The sequence below is a fragment of the Rhamphochromis sp. 'chilingali' genome (assembly GCF_963969265.1).
Source record: "Rhamphochromis sp. 'chilingali' genome assembly, chromosome: 19".
Lineage (NCBI taxonomy): Eukaryota > Metazoa > Chordata > Actinopteri > Cichliformes > Cichlidae > Rhamphochromis > Rhamphochromis sp. 'chilingali'.
In genome coordinates, this window is record NC_137946.1 from 11,764,287 (window position 1) to 11,782,920 (window position 18,634).

At 40.1% G+C, this 18,634-nt stretch overlaps 1 protein-coding gene across 2 annotated transcripts; it reads right to left on the bottom strand.

Annotated features, from left to right (window-relative positions):
* Positions 1 to 1,404: 1,404 nt before the first annotated feature.
* LOC308386550 (plastin-3-like) lies at positions 1,405 to 16,514 on the bottom strand. Of its 2 annotated transcripts, none has more exons than XM_080866167.1 (16): positions 16,366 to 16,514; positions 9,893 to 9,997; positions 9,655 to 9,806; positions 7,767 to 7,896; positions 7,409 to 7,541; positions 6,362 to 6,443; positions 6,090 to 6,255; positions 5,856 to 5,998; positions 5,072 to 5,167; positions 4,695 to 4,890; positions 4,121 to 4,199; positions 3,898 to 4,015; positions 3,687 to 3,817; positions 2,922 to 3,045; positions 2,620 to 2,744; positions 1,405 to 2,521 (listed from the first exon to the last, which is right to left on the bottom strand). In XM_080866167.1, the coding sequence occupies exons 2-16, from the start codon at positions 9,951 to 9,953 to the stop codon at positions 2,389 to 2,391; spliced, it is 1,869 nt and encodes a 622-aa protein (XP_080722293.1). In that variant the 5' UTR covers positions 9,954 to 9,997; positions 16,366 to 16,514; the 3' UTR covers positions 1,405 to 2,388. The 2 variants fall into 2 exon arrangements, with proteins under 2 accessions (XP_080722293.1, XP_080722294.1); XM_080866168.1 differs by lacking the exon at positions 16,366 to 16,514 and adding an exon at positions 12,596 to 12,614.
* Positions 16,515 to 18,634: the final 2,120 nt, after the last annotated feature.

Consider the following 18,634-nt stretch of genomic DNA (forward strand, 5'->3'; position numbering starts at 1 on the left):
ATACTGATTACACCAAATTCTGATTATACCTTCTGAATGGTGCAGCAGAAATCCAGACTCATGAGACCAGGCGACATTTTTCCAATCGTTCTATTTTCCAGTTTTGGTGAGCCGATGAGAATTATGGCTTAGTTTTTGTGTTCTTTGCTGAAAGGAGTGGCACCTTGTGTGGTCTTCTGCTGCTGTAGTCCAACTGCTTAAAGGTTAGACATGTTAGCTTTCAGACATGCAGGTATTTGTGTTTAACAAGAAACTGAATATGACATCTTACATCTTTGTTGCTATGCAGATGATACCCAGCTTTATTTTTCCATGAAGTCAGTTAGGTAAACTACAGGCATGTCTTATAGGCATTGAAGCCAGGACGACCTCTAAATTCATGCTTTAAAATCTCCACAAAACTGAATTTATTGCAATCTGTCCTAAAAATCTTAGAGACATAATGTCTGTTGCTCATAGTGGGTTGTGTAGATGTGCGAGGTAGGTGTGTGAGGTTTGCTTCTAATATTGTAGAGACTTTATCTTACAATATAAAGTCCCCGAATTAGTGCTATATAATTACAACATAATGTTTATTTTGATCTACAAGTAACCAAAGCATCCACTTTGTTTGTATTGTAGCCAGGTGGAAGTTCGATATTATGGGACATGCCACTGGATGGCGCTGTTTCTTTTGGGGTACCCCTGAGAGCGCAAGGGATCATGGGGATCTACAGAGACGGGAGTGCTAGCTTGCATTGGTTTTATGTGGGTGTGCAATGCCTTTTTTTTCGCTGCGTGATCTGTTTTGAATGCAAAGTGTGCAACAGTTAAGGCACCAGGAGTGGCTGCAACCAACTTCGCCGTTCATCTCAGAGGGATCTATATTCCGTTTTCTGCTGAATTAATGCACTGTATGTATTTGAGTTCACACTTGTATTATACTATCTCTATGGGTAAGAGGGAAATGTACCTTGTTAACTGTTTAATCTTGGCTCTGTATCTTAGCAGGAGAAGCCACTACAGTTATTTTTGCACTGCTAAGTTTGTTTTATTTATGTATGGGTTTATATCACACACAAAATGACGCTAGACGTCCTTGAGTTCCAGATGCTGATAAAGTTGGGGAAATAACCTACAGTAGCAGTGGGTTACCACTGCACAAAGCTGTTACTGGATAAGAACTGTCTGTAACAATTTTATTTCTTTATTTTTACAACCTTTTTTATTTTCTTCTGAGCACTTACTTTATCATTCAGATTAAAAGAACCCCAAAGATAATCTGTGTTCTGGGCTGGTTAATTTAGCCAGGCTAAATAATGTTGTAAAGTGAAAACAAAATAGTAAATTTCATTTTTTAAAGAAAAGTGGAAGAGCTTAAAAGATGAACTTGTGGTCAGAAATAACCACGATCAAACATAAGACTGGTTTTCCAAGGCATATTTATTGTTGCATGTAAAGCCCTTAGGAATAGACATGAACACGAGACCAAATACAATCTGGCCATTGTCATAGAGTATCATAAAGCTACCTGGAATGAAGTTGCAATTTATATTTGGTAACGGTGAATACAAAAGGAAAGGAAAAACTCAACGCATGAGTGCAAGTTGTCTTTGAGACAAGAAGGCACAGCAGAAGCCAGGAGAATCCAGTCAGCCTGCTCTTCATCCAACGTAACAGATACTTTAAAAAACAAAACAAACAAAAAAACAAAAACCCAAACAACTAAGACCAGAAACACCCAAAGAACAGCATTTACATCGCATAATGATCCCAATAAACAAACAAATGACGAGTACAAGAATACAGATAGCACATCATGGTCTTTACTATGATCAGACCTTATGGCTTCTGTATATGGATATGTAGACGTTTACGTTGCCAGTTAAGATGCCAGTTTAGGCCATGGTTTTACTTCATCAAGTGAGAGGAAATGGTTGTCTGATGCCTCTTCTCTTTTTATTCCCCCTCCCCCTTCCCAAACATTTACCAAGCATTTATTCATAACTATGGTATTTCGGAATGTGTTTTGCTTACTCAAGGCTATAATTTACTTATCGAGCTGAGTAAAAATATGTAAACAACCTTGCAGCTGCAAACAGGCACGCTCGCTTAAAAAACACAAAACAAAACAGCATTCTTACACGTTAAGAGTTCTGCATACTGAAACTGTAAAGATGATCAAAGTCTTTAGAAATTTTAGTTTTGCAGCCTCACTTTAAATAAGATGAAAGCACATTATTCTTCAGAAAACACCTCTATTAATCAGAAGATGCAGGGACACATGCAAATGTATGATTCTGACACACAAGAAAAAGAAAAAAAAACATAATTCCTTCGAACGGGGCAGCTCTCTCAAAATGCTAATGGCCTGTGGGTATGAGTAATTGTCACAATGATTCCAGCTAGTTAGACTCGTTTCATCCCCCGACCCATCAAGCAGGCAAAGACAGTCATCACCATTTTGGGCTTGACCTCCACAAGGTCTTCTGGGAGAGCGTAGACGCGGGCTCCAATCTTCCTCGCCATGGAAATGGCATATCTAGAGAGGATACAGACATGGTAAGTTATATAAAAGCTGGTCACCCCTACTTACCAGTATATGGTCAAAAAGCTGCTTCTCCTTCTTTTTGTCCTTACTTGGCATTCTCCAGCTTGTCGTCTTCAGAGAGTCTGCCAGTTTTGATCAGATCATAGTCAATGCTGCCAGGCTGGATGGCGTCTATGAGTTCCAGTACTGCCAAACTGCTGCTGATCTCCTTGTCCTGATCGCCACATAACACACAGATTAGGGCTCCGACCCACACATGGAGCCGTCTCAGCAAAATGAGACCCCACCCCTCCCCAACCGAATCACATGACTACATCTTTTTACGCTGCTCAATGCTGATGAGGGCTGGTTTACATATGTAGAGATGTCTGATTCTCCAATGTCATTTTACCTTAAAACTTGAAATCTTGGCTGATTTTCCAGCCTCTGCCAATGTTTTGTTCACCCAGCGTACAATGATGTCATCATTTACTTTCTCTCCATCACCAAGGTCCTCCAGTACATTCAGCGTATATCTGAAAGAGTAGAGAGGCAGAATATTTATTACAGGACTGAACAGAGAACTCCAGTTTTTAACTAAAAGACCAAAGACAAAAACATCCTGGCAAACACTGGCAACCGATTGTGGGATGAGCATTTTTCCTTAGTGATTAATGGCTACCATGGGGTCAATGACTGGGGCACAGTGATCAATTTCACAGTGACTTCCAGCAACCTCCAGAAACCACTCGCAGCCAGTTAAATACTCATTTTTCCCTGGCGACCAATTGTTCCCAAATGCTGTAAATGAGGATAAGAAGTCCCTTTAAAATATAATGATGCATAACTTTATTATTTAATGTACTACATATACTATGTGTACTACATATGACTTATAAAGGTTGCTGATGCCACTTAAGGCTTAAAAACCAAAGTTTGCAATCTGTGTTACTGTAGAATGTAAACAATTCAGAAAATTAGTTGTTTTATATTTTTTAAGTGTTTAAAAATAAGTCAGCTGGACACAGAAATGTGCTATGCATGCTCAGCACGCCAGGCTGTAAACCTTTTCCTTATCTTGTTGACTACAAGAAAAGCAGAAACACAGAAACAAAAGGAAGGAGGAACTTCTACTTGATTCTATTCCTGAAATCACACGGTGTTGTACTTTTTGTACCTTCTCATCAACTGCCACACCAGTGCTAGAGTCAAGGTAGCATTGCCATCATTCAGGTCCTGCCCGCCGATGCCAACGAGGGAGAACTTGGCCGTTTTGCCCAGTTCCACTGCATAGTTACAATTCTCCAGCTGGGAAATATAAATTAAATAGTTGGAGAAAGCCAACATGTTTCTTCTTGAATCTAAAAGAATAAGGCCATTAGGTCTACCTTTTTCATGTTGGTTCCCAGTTTAGGGTATGGTGGCTTGTTGACCTTGTTGTTCCAGTCAACCGGCACTTTAATCTTATCATAGAGCTGAAGGATGACCAGGGCATCCTGTAGGTCTCTGGAAGAATAGTGAGCATTGTAATTAATAATAAACATTAAATAAGACAAAAAGAAGAAGCTAGCATCCCACTTTTTTGTTTCAGATGCCAGTAAGTTTACTTACCCATACAGATGATTCACATGTGGGTTCACTCCCAGGGAGTTCATCCAGTTTCGGAACGTCCTCTCTTCTCTCGTCTCACCTGGACAGTACAGGATTGTGAGTCTTAAGGGACTTAATGATGAATGTATGCAACTATACAAGTGAACAGTAAAGATTATTGTAAATACAAATGTACTGACTAACGTATGCAGTAGGTGCCAAAGCCAGGAGGGACTTGTTGTCATATTAAGACTTCTCTATGCTACAGTACACCTCTTAGTTGTTGTTTGTTAGCTATAACTTACATGTTTATGTTTGTGTTAGGCAGATGCTCTGACTATCTGGAGAAATCTAAATACAACCATTTTGTCAGCTAGATTCTTTCAAGCAGATTTTTTAAAATTAATTTTGGAGATTTCTCATGTTCATTTTCTGCTTTTCCATCAAAGATGGTTCCTGACTGCATCAAACTTTTTGTTTTACTCATTCACCCATAAATAATGTAACAGAGAAATACTACAGATCCCTGGGGCCTCTTGTATCTTCCAATTTAGCTTTCATTTGATTACCACCTGTGAACGTCTTGATAACCCACCTTCCAACAGTCCCCAGTCAATATCCTCATTCTCAGGTTTGGTCAGTGCTGGATATTTATTAAACAGATTGGCCACGAAAGCAAGGTTGAGTTTGGGGTTTCCACTGACAACGTCAGCTGGAGTGACAAACTGCCGACAGCCGAGTCTGTCAGCCTGCTGCAGCATGGCATCTGCCCTCTTCATGTCGTCTTTCTCCTGAACAACACACACACACACACACACACACACACACACACACACACACACACACACACACACACACACACACACACACACACACACACACACACACACACACTTGAGTCAGAGGCCCTGTACAGCTGCTGGCATGTGTTGGAGATGCTCAGCTGTGAGCGCTGACTGTCAGAGTGCTTACATTGATTCCTGCCATGTTGATGTCTATGCGTGGCTTATCCTCATCTGTGCCTTTTGGAGAGATTTGATTCAGAAGGTGGAAATAGGCTCTTGAATCCTAAATAAAGGAAAACAAAGAAAGAAAATGTAGGTTCCTGCTATTGGACAAACAACAAAACCTGCACTCATTTTATCTTATTAAAGGCAGCTTCACTCTGAGAAAGGTGATGATAAACTTGATTTAGTTTGAGAACAACTTCAACAGGGACAAAAACTGAACTTTAGAAGTTTTTAGAGGATCACATCGCTAAATGTTATAATAATGAGAATTAATCAGAAACAAAAAAACAAATGCAGAGCTTGAGAAAAATACATACACATACAGGTGCATAACTGTATACAAAATGCTGTACATCTGACGTAGTGGCACCTTTCACCTGAACTAACTCACTAAAATGCATGTTGCCACAGAAAGACTGTGTCTTTGTCTTAATCCCTACATACACAGCTAAGCCTGAGACACTACCCACTCATTCCTATTTTTGGAAAAGATAAGTGGATATTTGGGTAAGTTTGTACAAACATGTGCTACCTGTCCAGGTGGGCTGACAGACGCCTGTGTTGGTAGACGTAGTTATTACCGGAGTGAAAAACAAGTCAAAAATGGATTTAAAAAGCCCCGTGAAGAACCTTAAAAGCCACATTAAACCTGTAATATTATGTTCTAAAGTTTTGTTTAGTGTCCCTCTCTCTGCATCTACTATTTAGATGCACCACCTGGATTCAGTGCCAGTGAGTATACTCACTTTAATGTCAGAGCTGAAGTTGTTGATCTTCTTCTGTCCAGCATTTTCCAGGTGAAAGTTTGCCCAGCGTAACAGCAGTTCTTCTGGTGACAGCTTCATCAGGTCCTCGAGAGTTTCCCCATCCCTCAGCAATGCCGCCAGTGCTGTTCAGGAGCATTAATCATCACTTAAACTGCTTGAAAACAGACTGGGGGAACAACAGGACTGAAGCGCATGTTGTTTAATGCCCTGTACCTTCATTTCTGCTGAGCTCAATGTCAGCAAAGAGACCGATCTTGATGATCTGCCACAGCAGGCCCAACACCAGATGGGGCTTCCCTTCTCTCAGGTCTAAAGCACCGATGTTCACCACATGGCACCCGATGGCTGAAGCAGAGTTCAGGGCCAGGTTTAGATTCTCCTGTAAGGCACAAATTAACAGTTAACAAAACAACAACAACAACAACAAAAACATTTGCTAAAAAATGTGAGGGGGAAAAAAGCACCATAAGAAAAAACTGACTGACCTGTATTGTGAAAGGAGTCAACTTCTTCTTATTTATGGTCCTCTCATCAATCGTGTCGGGCACTGACAGGTTGATCATTTTGCTGTGCAAAGAGTAAAAAAACCCCACAAACATTAACATGTCTGATGCATGTTGTTAAGGAGACAGAAATCCAAATGTTTATTGTCTCTAAAGCATCTGTGTTTGTGAATATTAAGCAACTTGGGCGTAAATATCTAACTTTTAGGGCATCATGGTTGGAAAGATTTGCATTCACAGTTTAAGTAAATTTGTGGCACTTTTTTAAACTTTAACATAAATTCAAACATGTGATGTTTAACTGATTCTTGCTTTTATATTGTAGCAACATAACCTTAGACAAACTAACAATATCCTTTTATGTTGCAACTTAATTAGCTGTATCAGAAATATGTTTAACATGAAGGACTGTTACTTTACTACTTCAGAGCCATTGGTGTCAAAAACACTTAAGTAAAAGTAATCATATATTTTCTCAGTCTTATAAACTGAGCTTGAGTTAATGTAAAACTGATGTATGTTTAAACAGTTGTACAGTATCACAAAACATAATTCAGCATGTAATAAACAAAATCATAGCTTTTGTTTGCCAGGTCACAAAAATGCAAATGAAGGGTGTGAAAGGTGGATATTAATTTGAACTCCAACTCAGAAGCAAATGTGTGTGTGTGTATTGTTTTTTTGTTTTTTTTAAATATATGTTTTGGGATTTTGAGGCATTACAGGGATAAAGCAGCACTCCGAGGCCCAGTGGCTTCAAGCCCAGGCATGCTGCATTAGCCTCATGGTGATAGGGTCGCCTGCTCAACCCAGGGAGCCACACCGGCACCTCAAACAGATTTTTAAAAGTAGCCAATTCAAACAGTGAAGCATCATTTTGAGCTTTGACCAGTCCAGCTGCAATTCAGGCACAGACAACGCGATCTCTTTAGACCTCTATATGTTGATATAAAAACTCATATTTTTTAATATGAACAACCTTTAGAGCAGTGTTAGAGCTCAGTGAGGGACAGTAACAGGAGCACCCACCAGAGTACGATACCGTCTCCAACACACGTGAAGAGGGCGTTTGTGTTGGGATCCATGGGCAGAACATGTTGGCAGTCAGGGTCTTTTTCCAGAGCGGTGTTGATCCAGTTCACAAAGGCGTATCGCTCCTCCTCTATGAGGACAAACAGACACAGGTTAGTTAAAATCCAAACACCAACAAGGTAACGTGAGTGGGCTGCTTATATCACCTAATTTCACTAGGTCACATTGTCTAATATAGATTACTTCAGTGTTAAATGAAGCGCCTGCACCTGAACTGCAGAGGGTACAAAGTCAACAGCTCATGACAAACACTGGCAGCAAACAGTGCCAATGAGGTTGGGAATCTCTGACGTACCAGAGAACGAATGTTGTGTGCCTTCACTTGACAGCTCAGACGTCCCTCCAATAGCCAGGATGCCTTCCTTTCTGTTGATGGCCTTGCGGAAAGACTTGGATATCTGGCCGGCCTTCAGTTCATCAACAATCTAAAATAACAGCAAAGAATGGTTAGAAATGGCGAAGGCTGAAGGCTATGGCGTGTTTGTGTTGCATTTAAAGACACTGATTTGGGATTATGTCGTAGTAATCTCAAAAAAAGTGGTGGAAATAATCCTAATTTACGAGAATTGGATTAGATAAGACACCATCATTTACCAGTACCTACAATGACTGACTCAGCATAACAGACCAATGACAGACACTTCCTTTGAATTACATTTGATTAAACAGGTATGTGTCAAACTACTGTATGAGTATCTGAGCAAATTTACTAAAGATCACGTTCAGATCAGCTGCATGTTATTTATAATATGATTATTCCGGCAATTTCATTTGTAATTCAGTATTTTAATATTATTTTTTCTATTTTTTTTAAATCGGAAATCATTTGGAAGCGTTTGGACCATTTTTGAATTTTTTGACTTTTTTTTTTCAATGCAATCAGCAGACTAATCAATGAATCAGAATCAGTGAAGCAAACAATCTTTATTAAGTCATACTTCTGTGCAAAAAGCCTCAACCATCTTCTCTCCTGTTACTGTGGTTTCCTGCGAGCCACCGTGGCAGCTCAGGTTGCTCGGCAGACACAGGAGATCTGCTGGAATTTCTCCTCAGTGGCACGAAAACATAGCCCTGTAGCCAGCAGGTTGGGTTAAGAAGATATGGTGAGTATCTAGGCTAGTAGCTGAGGTTTTGACGGCATCAACGAGCTTTAAAGGTCCAGGATGGCCTCGGGTTGATGAGATTATGACAGAAACAGCTACAGCACTTATCCTCCAAATTAAACACTCACATATTTAAACGTCATTTAACAATAATAATGGGAGCAATATGTGGTGACAGTTCTTGATATGCAGCGTATCTTATCAGTAAATCGCAACATGGGAGAGAATTGAAACCAAGCTGGTTTGACAATATGTATTCAGTAGGAATGTATGTGATACTTCCTGCAGCCGGAGTTATCAGAGCTTCATCAGTGGCCTCGCCTCCACAGCTGTCGGTGTGACCACAATGAGCTGCTGGGCAAACTAGCACAGCACTCTTTACATGCAGAAGGCCACAGGATGCTAGCTTGCACTTCCTACCCAGTGTAGGTGAAAGAAGCAACCGCAACAACACAATAGCAGCCTTGTGGAGGTTATTAATACTTTCAGCCACTTCTGCTCATTTTGATTCATCTTTCTTGCATAATGGCACATGTATGTCTATACATGTCATTATTATCTATACATGGACCATGCTGGATTGCAGATCCCAGCTTTGCAGTGCCATAAAAAATACCTAATCAATCAGACTCGTGCCAGACAAGATGTTGGGAAGTCTCAATTGTAAAAAAATGTGATAGCCAAGGAGCAACAGGGCCTCTTCTGTGAGTTCATATCCAAAGAAAAAGTGAAAACATCTTTTTGTACTTATTGTACAAATTCCCTTGTATACATCACACTACATCAGTGTCTTTGAACTGCCTTTTTATATGTTGATGTTTCTAATGTCTAATTCAATAAAATTTTAATTATTAAATAAATACATACATAATTAGTCAGTAGATGTTTGGACCAAGGGTGATAACATTTTGGGGTGCTGTTTGTGATCCCAAGTTTTGACTGATAAAGAATGCAGACTGTACAAGAAGCTGCTACTGTGAAGGATTAATCACTTCTTCAGTTTATCACTTTCACGTTCCTGCAGTATGCTTGTATGCATTTGTGGCATGTGGATGCTTTTCGGCTCTGCTTAGAACGTACCGAGGTAAACTCGTTAAAGTTTAGCTTTTCATCATTGTCTGTATCGAGCTTCTGGATGAGCTCTCGAAGCCTGAATCCTGGCAGCGGATGGCCGATGTCTTTAAGAAGATCACCAAGCTCTTGTTTAGAGATATTCCCATCTCCGTTCTTATCTATAAGAACACAGAAAGAATCATCAGATATGGTTAAACCAACAGTAACAATGACGGCAATAAAAAGAAACACGACTTTTACTTACCGTAACTTTCAAATATCTGTCTTATCTCCTCCCTTTCTTCTTGTGTTAGCTTTGCAGACATTTTTCTGAGATTGACCTGAGCTGGTCAGTCAAAGAAAGGTGTGACTGTGAAGAGAGCAGAGTCACAACATCTTAAAAATAGTTTGGGAGGAAAACAGCATCTTTATCACTCCTGCAAACTCACCCACACTGCTGTCACTTTCTATGCATTCAACCAGCAAAGGGAGTGGCATCGACACGCAGCAGATAAGTGAACCTTTTATTTTCTGTCAGGCCTAAAATAGCTTCATTTACCTATCGCTTTTCCTTTTCCTTAATCAAAGTCACGTCCTGTTAGTTTTATTGTATAGCAGCAAGCTCATTTTCCAATGAAACTACTAGATGAGTCAAGATGTCATCAGCCTTTGGTTGACTAAATGATTACTCTTCAGTTAGTATACTATACAGTAAATCTTGTAAAATATAGATTTTTTTAACTACAATGTTTTATTTTTACTGTGTGCCTATACTACAAATCAAATCGACAAAGCAAGTTAAATCTTTTTACTGACGGCTGCAATTAAAAAGTGGTTAAGACTGTGCATGCAGTTTCAAATAGACTCAAAAGACTCAAGCAGTTGGAAAGACTCAAAAGCCAGGGATCTCTAGACAAACGTGCAAATGTGAAACATTTGTGGGGTGTTATCACCAAAATGCATCTGAAATTAAATGGATTGACCTACAAACAATCAACAAAATGTGCAATCTGGGATTCCAGTGCCAATCACTACATGACTTAAGCACCTGTGATGAGCTTTGCACACATCATGGACAATCACACATAACAGTGACCATGACAGGGACAGTTGACCTTAGTACCTGCTACAGTGCACACATGAGTCAAAACACACAAAGAGCTGTTTGTAGTAAAGTGAAAACAAGAGGGCGAACTGTCCTGTGTCTGCTTTTCTCCTATTTATTTATTCATTTTTAATCTCTTCCTCTTTGTGGTGAACTCTATCGTTCCCATTCCTGTTCAAGGTGACTTTTCAACCAATCAACATTTGATTAACAGATAGCACAGTGGCTGTCAAGCTACACACCGTTTGCTTTTTTAGTATGTTTCTATGACCCCCACATTGGCTTAATCCCTGCAATCTCCTCTTTCTGTGTAGCCAAACAGCTACACAAGGCATTTGAATTGTGTAGCTAACTTTAAGGAAGACCATAAAGTCTCTTGGGTCTATGGCAGGGGTGGGGAATTTCTGGCCTCGAGGGCCGGTGTCCTGCAGGTTTTAGATTGCACTTTGGGTCAACACACCTGAATGACATGATTAGTTCATTACCACGACTCTGGACATGTTGAGGAGCTAATTTAGCCATTTAAATAAGCTGTGTTGGTTCAAGGACACATCTAAAACCTGCAGGGACACCGGCCCTCAAGGCCTGGAGTTGCCCACCCCTGGTCTATGTTCTGTGGTAGGTCATCAGATATCCCATTCAAATTTACTAATAATTATAAATATGAATTATTGTCAGGGGAAAGCTGGTGGTTCTAACCACCCATTTCTGTTTACCTGCATGCACCCAAATCCCATTCAATAGCACTGGTCAATATTATTTGGGCAAAGAGTGGAACTTGGAACAGGAACACCAAACGCTTAACCCTTGTCTACAGTTCCTGCATATTCAAACCCATGGCTGTTTCATAGAGATAAAAAAAAGACAGCACTGAGTGACAGATCAGTGCAAAGAGACTGCAGTGTGCTGATAGGTTAGCTCAAACCCATTGAATATTAGATCAACGCTGGCGAGTGGCACGCCATGGGCAAGACCAGATGGAAATCTGTTTAAACAGCCAGAGCAAATGAAACATGACCCATCAGGTTCATCTGGTTCAAAGGTTAACTACTCAAGTCACGGATCGACCACGAGTCAGTGAGAATCTGTCTCGAGAGCTACTTTGCTTGACAAAAACCACTGCTTCCCATTCTCCTCCGAGGCAAAGGAACTATTGAGAAAAAAAGGCACTGAAAATAAGGAATTTCTGTCAGCACCCCCTTCCTGTTCAGTAGCTGCAAAGGAATGCAGGAGGCCTGGACTGAGTGAGCTCCACTTACAGAGAGGTGAGCTCCCTCGCTCTCCAAGGCTAAACTGGTATGATGGCATTCCTCTCCAACACGAGGGTTGAGAAAACAAAAAGCGGTTAGCAAAAGAGCAAAGATTTTACCAGATAGAAACGCGTTCCCTTTTTCTTGCCAGACTTTAAGCTACAGATGTGCGATCGTCACATTTGTCAGAAATCCTGGGCAACGCCTGGTTTCCCCAACAAAACATATAAAAATAACAGAACGAATAGTGGAATTTGTGCCTGAACGTCTCTGAGTGAACTGAGCCATCTATTATCTTTCTACCCTCAGCAGCATCCCAGACAGCTGAGCAGACAGTGAACCAAAGTTTGCATCTGCTTTAATGAACTATTAATAGTCACGAAAGGTGACTCATCAGTAGCCACAAGGCATCAGAGACGTGATGCAGTTCCCATAAAGCTATAAATATAAAACAAAGTGACAAATTAAAAACACACGGCCCTGCAAAAACAAGAAAGACTTGCCCAAAAACGTCCTTCAGACAAAATTACATAATTTCGAAAACTAGGTGACGGTAAGGGATTTGTCACTTTAATGAGCCACATCAAAGCACAAATCATTTTAAAAGACTTACTATAAATCAGAGAGAAGTGTGTTTTCCTTCAACAAAGCAACCCCAAATCAGGCCAAGCACAAACTCCCCACTCAACTATTAGGAAAATGCCAATTTCAGCACTGCTATATTTAACTTTTCTCCAAAAAGGATGTGAAATGTGGCCGGTTGAGTTGGGCCTGCTGCAAGAAGGGCCCACAAACATTACCTCACTCGCTCACTTGTCACACCCTCAACAGGAGGCGGAGTGACAACAGAAGAAGGGCACAAGTACGTGGAGCAAGAGCACAGATGGCAATGGACAAATGTGAGATGCACGGAAGAATAGAGCGTTTGTAATCACCGTAGCAAAGCTGTGGCCATAAATCTTGTGTTACACTAGAGAGTAGAGTTCAGAGCGGCTGGTTTCCAAAGACAGTTGTTTTCTTTGACAGCTGCACATGTGTTTGCGTGTGTGTGTGTGTTGTAAAAATTCTGTGCTTTAACATTGAAAACAACATCAACCTCCTAAATGGATGTCTGCCTAAAAGCACATCAATACCTCTGATAGAGCACATTATTAAGAGGTCAGTCTTTGGCTATAGTACAAAGAGGATGACTCAGGAGTGCCATAGCTATATACTTTTCACTAATTAAAAACAAACAAACAACCAAGCAAAAACAGAAAAATATTGTAAATATCCTAAAATACAAGATTTGGTAGCTCCAGCTGAAATTAAGCTGGACTGAAACAAATGCTCATCTGTATAGATGTGCAGTCATCCTAGTCATGTGATACCCAGCAGCAGCAAAACAAGCATAACTGGACTTGTTTTGTAGGCTTTAAGACATCTAACCCCCCCTCCGTTCAAGAAGCTCTCTCGGTTCCTAGCTCATTTTACAACTGGATATCACAAATACGCACAAACACAAACGCACACACACACACACTTCTTTACCAGCAGCGGCTTTAATTGTTGAGCCAAAAACAGCACATTGACGCCATTTACAATCGCCTTTGATGAATCTTTCACTCAATTTAAAGCCGAGGGCTGCTCCCAGATGGCTGAATTAAATGTGCAGAGCTGAGGCGACACACCCCGCCCCGCCAGTGTTTCATCCAGTTATGTGGGAAATGTGAGGCACACAAATAGATTGGGCACCCTTCCCAAATGTGGTTAAGTTCAATAAGCACACACCCAACACGGTCTGCAAGAACATGGGACGTTTTTTTTTGTTTGTTTGTTTTTTTTTACACTCACAATCTTGTGCAGATGTGAAAATGACTCATGAGCAGAAAGACAGTCTGTAGGGCCAGCCCTTTATTTCCTGTTCAGGCTGTTGGGATAAGATCAGCAGGGCAGTACTGACAGGTAAGGAGGGAGGTGATGACAACAAATTGTTTGCGGAGTTTACTCTACTTTGACATCATGTACAGCTGCGAGTGCAACACCCTGGGCTGGGTTAAAGTGATATTATAAAAGCCTTAAAAGCCAGGCCATGTGGTGAATCATCATGGAAACATTCAAATGAAATGACAGCAACCACCTAGCCTTTACAATCTGCTCTCTATAGCCTACCATTGTTGGCCAAATGAAAGCATGTAGCTTTACTAAATGATTAAGGAAGTCTAAAAGGGGCTAGTACGGGAGTCCATACAGACAGAGGTGCTGCTGAATCAGCTTGTTACTCCTACAGGTAAGCAGCCACACCTACACCTATGCTATTACTCAACAAAAACCTTGCATACCATTATCCTTTATAGGCATGGCACACTCACAGTACTACAAAAGGCACAGCAACCGTAAAAAATACCACTGACATTGTATCCGATTGCTTCAAAAACCACGTTAATAAGCTGGGGCCTTTAAAAAAATGGAAAACATTAGTGACTCATTGCATTAATATTCTCTGGTGCATTTGATGTGTAGTATTAATTAAAGTTGGCACATGATTTATTTAAAATGACTTGGCATTCTAGCATAGCAATGCATTGTTTTAATGTTCAGAAACATCCATCAGCACACGCAATTTAAAAAAAAAAAAAAAAAAAAAAGGAGTTTCTGAATAAAGAAAGAAGTGCAACTAAAGAGTAACCTGATCACTTTTACTGACTTGCAGAACAAGTGACCGTTCCCATAGATCCTGATGGTGGAAAAAAGTGGGAAAACCTGTTCACTCGCACAGGTGTGAGCCCGGCTGGAAGCACAAGGTTTTTTAAAAATACACCACCCATCCACAGTCTCCAAGGTCTGGTTGGAGAGACAGCAGCGTGCACATGTAATGTCTGTGCTTTTAAATAACACATACAGTAGGCGCTCTTATACTTCCACAGCATGAGCAAGGGAAAATTACACTTTACCTCAGCTATTTTGTGGAGCATAGTCTACATACCAGTACATTCATGGGCAATCTAACCACGCCAGTCAGGTTACAGTTAAAATGTCGTCCAGCATTTTTCATTCCCCACAAAGGAAATGCAATCATCACATTCACTAGCGCTGACACTACGAGAACAGCTAACAATGTATTAATCATGTTTATGAATTAAACACCTCATCTCCTGCATCCTCGTATCCTGCCATACAAGTGAAACAAGATTTTAGAGAAGGCCAGACCCTGTATTCACAACACGCTTTATGTTCAAAGTCACAACATTTATGAAGTTAAAATACGGGCTTCTCTGACATTATCAGCCGACCTTGCTGATCAGCCGTGTCCTAAGAACGATCCAGGATTGGAATCCCAGATGTAAGTGAGCGCTGCAGCTCCAGATGGGCTCCAGGAAAAATCTGGTAAATCGCTCTAGGCAGTAAACAAGTTTACATAGACCACTGTTCAACACACACAGACACAGACAAAAAGTCACTTTGTGCATAAGCAAGCTGCCTTATTTTGGTTGGGAAACATTTGTCAGGCTTACCAGCACAGACCACATGAGAACAATGCTTTTTCAAGGATCAGCTACGCTAACTCTTGCACATTGAGTGCAAAGGCGTCATAGACGTTTACAGTTCATTGGCAAAAAGTGGGAGAGTCAGACCTTTGCAGAAAATAACCACACACACACACACACACACACACACACACACACACACACACACACACACACAGAGGAGAAACACTCAGCAAAGTAAAGAGCATTGAGCAGAGAGATGTGTTACACAAGATTTATTTACAGACTGTGATATTGTATTCTGGTATGTGGTTTTTATATGCTAACTTGGTGGAGCGGGAAGATTAAAAAGAATTACTTAAAAGAAATAGTGCAGGCTCCACCTATACTTCCTCCGGTGAGAGGCGGCGTGATGAAGGAACAAACCTGGTTCTGTCTAACTTGACTTTTCCTGTAGGATTTTACATATTCAAAAATTTCTAAACAGCCCGCATCTACAAAAATAAAAAATAACTAGAAATGTGAACCTCGTGTATAAATGTGATACATAGTTAAACAATGAAACTAGTATATGTATACTACGTCTTTGAGCAGTAGTTACTTTTTCCAAAAGTTATGTGGTCATAACTAAGGAGTGAAAGAGTGCAATATTTCAACATTTTCAGACTCGTTCAGCTCCGAGAGGATGAACGAGCTACATTCAAGGTGTAGCTAGAGCTAGCCGGCTAGCGACAGACATGTAAGTTTCATAGGCAGGAAACTACCCCTGCTTACTCCAGCAAACCCATCCCTACAAACAGAGGATAACAGGGAGGAAAGCTTGGGACAAAGGATGTTGTTTTGATAAGCAAAACTGATATAAACTCTATCTATAAGTAGGTGCTGGTCTAGAACTTGTCAGGAAATTGGTACTTACTGTTAGTGCGCCTTAAATTCCAGACACTGTCCAGTTTGCAGTCCTACCTCCTCCACGTAGAGACAAAAGTAGACGGCAGGAATGCTCGCCCGCCCTTCGTGACGTCACCAAACAGGCGGTGCGTTATATGGAGGGTTATCCATGCCAAAAATGTAAACTGAAATAAAATACATCAGTGAAAAGTCTTTTTGTATTAAACATTTTTTTACTTAATTTGATTTATTAGAACAATTATAGAAATAATAAATCAATTACATTCTTTATAGGCATGTCATATCTCAAGTGCACAAATATATGTATGTATTCAGCAATATTTTCAGTTGAAAATGTAGTATTTTTAAATTCTCATAAAATGTTTTCAAAGTATATCTAACTATGTTTTCCCTTTATATTTAAATTGTGGGGAGTTTTTCTTGTATTTTGATTTACCTACACTTTCTTAGGAGCTTGGAAAGAAAAGCATCTGTACTCACCTCTCATCTGAGAATCTTCTTCAGTTCTAAGAGCAAATGGTGGAGAGTACCAGATTTTCTTTCACCCCCTCCCAGACTCCTTATCGCCTACTCACATCTTAGGTCATTTGATTGCAGTAAGTCACACGATAGGGTTGGGCAAGGTCTCACAATGGGTTCACCTGAAACCTCGGTTGATAGTGACCCACACCTGTTTTCACACCTTGGCTCGTGTGATTAGGCAGATGATCAATAGTGGGTCAACAACACTCTTAAGGGACACTCCTAATAGGACTTAAAAACTCTACAGTTATTATACAACACTGATAAATTTACAAGCTGAATCCTTAATTCATAGAAGACAAATAAAACTGTTGACCTTATAATTAAAAAAAACATTTGGTCTGCTGTCTAAACCACTGCCACCAGCGTGGTTTTCCAAGTCATTGTCGCTCTTTAAGGTGAGGTTTTCACAATGAATACAAAACAACATTATATGACAGGTGAAAACCTTCAGTTGTGCTGCACATTTAACTGTTTTCCCCTTGGACCTAGGGGTAAACCTTATTTCTCTTTTCTGAATTGAGGATCAGAAGTTAGAGATCTCATTCTCTTCCTGCATAGATTACAAGGGATAACCTTCAAAAAACCCTGTTCTGATGGTCTTTAAACCAAAACCTTTATTGATAAATGCTGAGGTATCAAAACTCATCATTTGGAGGTTGTCAAATGTAATCTTTAAGATAACAGTGAAAACAGATTTAACAATGGCTGATTTTTTTCAGAAAAATAACAAGTAATATGAAATTTAAATATCTTCCACGCTTTATTTTACCTATTGTCTTCAGGTGGAAGGGAATGATGTGAGTGGATCAGAAGCAGATGTGATCTGTAACTTGAAAAGTATGTGGGACAGACAGTGTTATAAAATGGGACTGTGTGGGCACTAGGCATTTTACTGGTATTTTACAGACTACATAGACTACTCAGAATACTAACAGGGAAGATAACATGTAATTTATGTCTTAAATAACAAGAAAGATCTGTTGTTGAAGCAAACAAGTACATAAAAACCAGAAGGTTCACACAAAGTTTACAGCTCTGGAATCCCATCATGTTTTTTAAAAGACATTTACAGCTGCGTTAAAAAATATAAGGCATGCTTTCAGCAACTTTCAGCAAAGTCATAAATTAAGTTACTCCTTTTATAAAGTTTGGAGTACAGAAAAATGACCTTCAGGGTTAGTGCTGTTGTTGTCCCTTAAAACATATTATCATATATATGATCTGGCTTTGATGTCTATTACAGAGTTGTCCAACAAATGACTAACAGAAATTGCGGGAACTATTGAACTATTTTCAGGAAAGTAAAATTAAAACATACAATTGTTCTAACTTAAAGCTAAAATACATTCTTTGGCATTTTTGTGTGTGTGTGTGTGTGTGTGTGTGTGGCTGTCTGTCTGTCAGCCACAGACAGACAGATAGACAGACAGACTACTCCCTATGGGAAGATTTAATAACTTTTTGTTAGAAAACTGAAAAACATGAGCTGGAGAGTAATTTAAAAATGGCTGAAAATGAGCATTACTCACTCAAATTCACCTAAATCCTTCCATCCATTCATCCATTTTCTTACGCTCATCCAATTCAGGTTCTCTGAGGTGGTTTTGGAGGGAAGGGGGGCTGGAACCTGATCCCAAAGGGAGAAGCCATGCAATACAACCGTAGAAAACAACACAACTGAGCATGCACACGCCATGGCAGCAGATGGCGATAATGAGCGACAGCTCACTCGTACGCATTAAAAAAGAGGG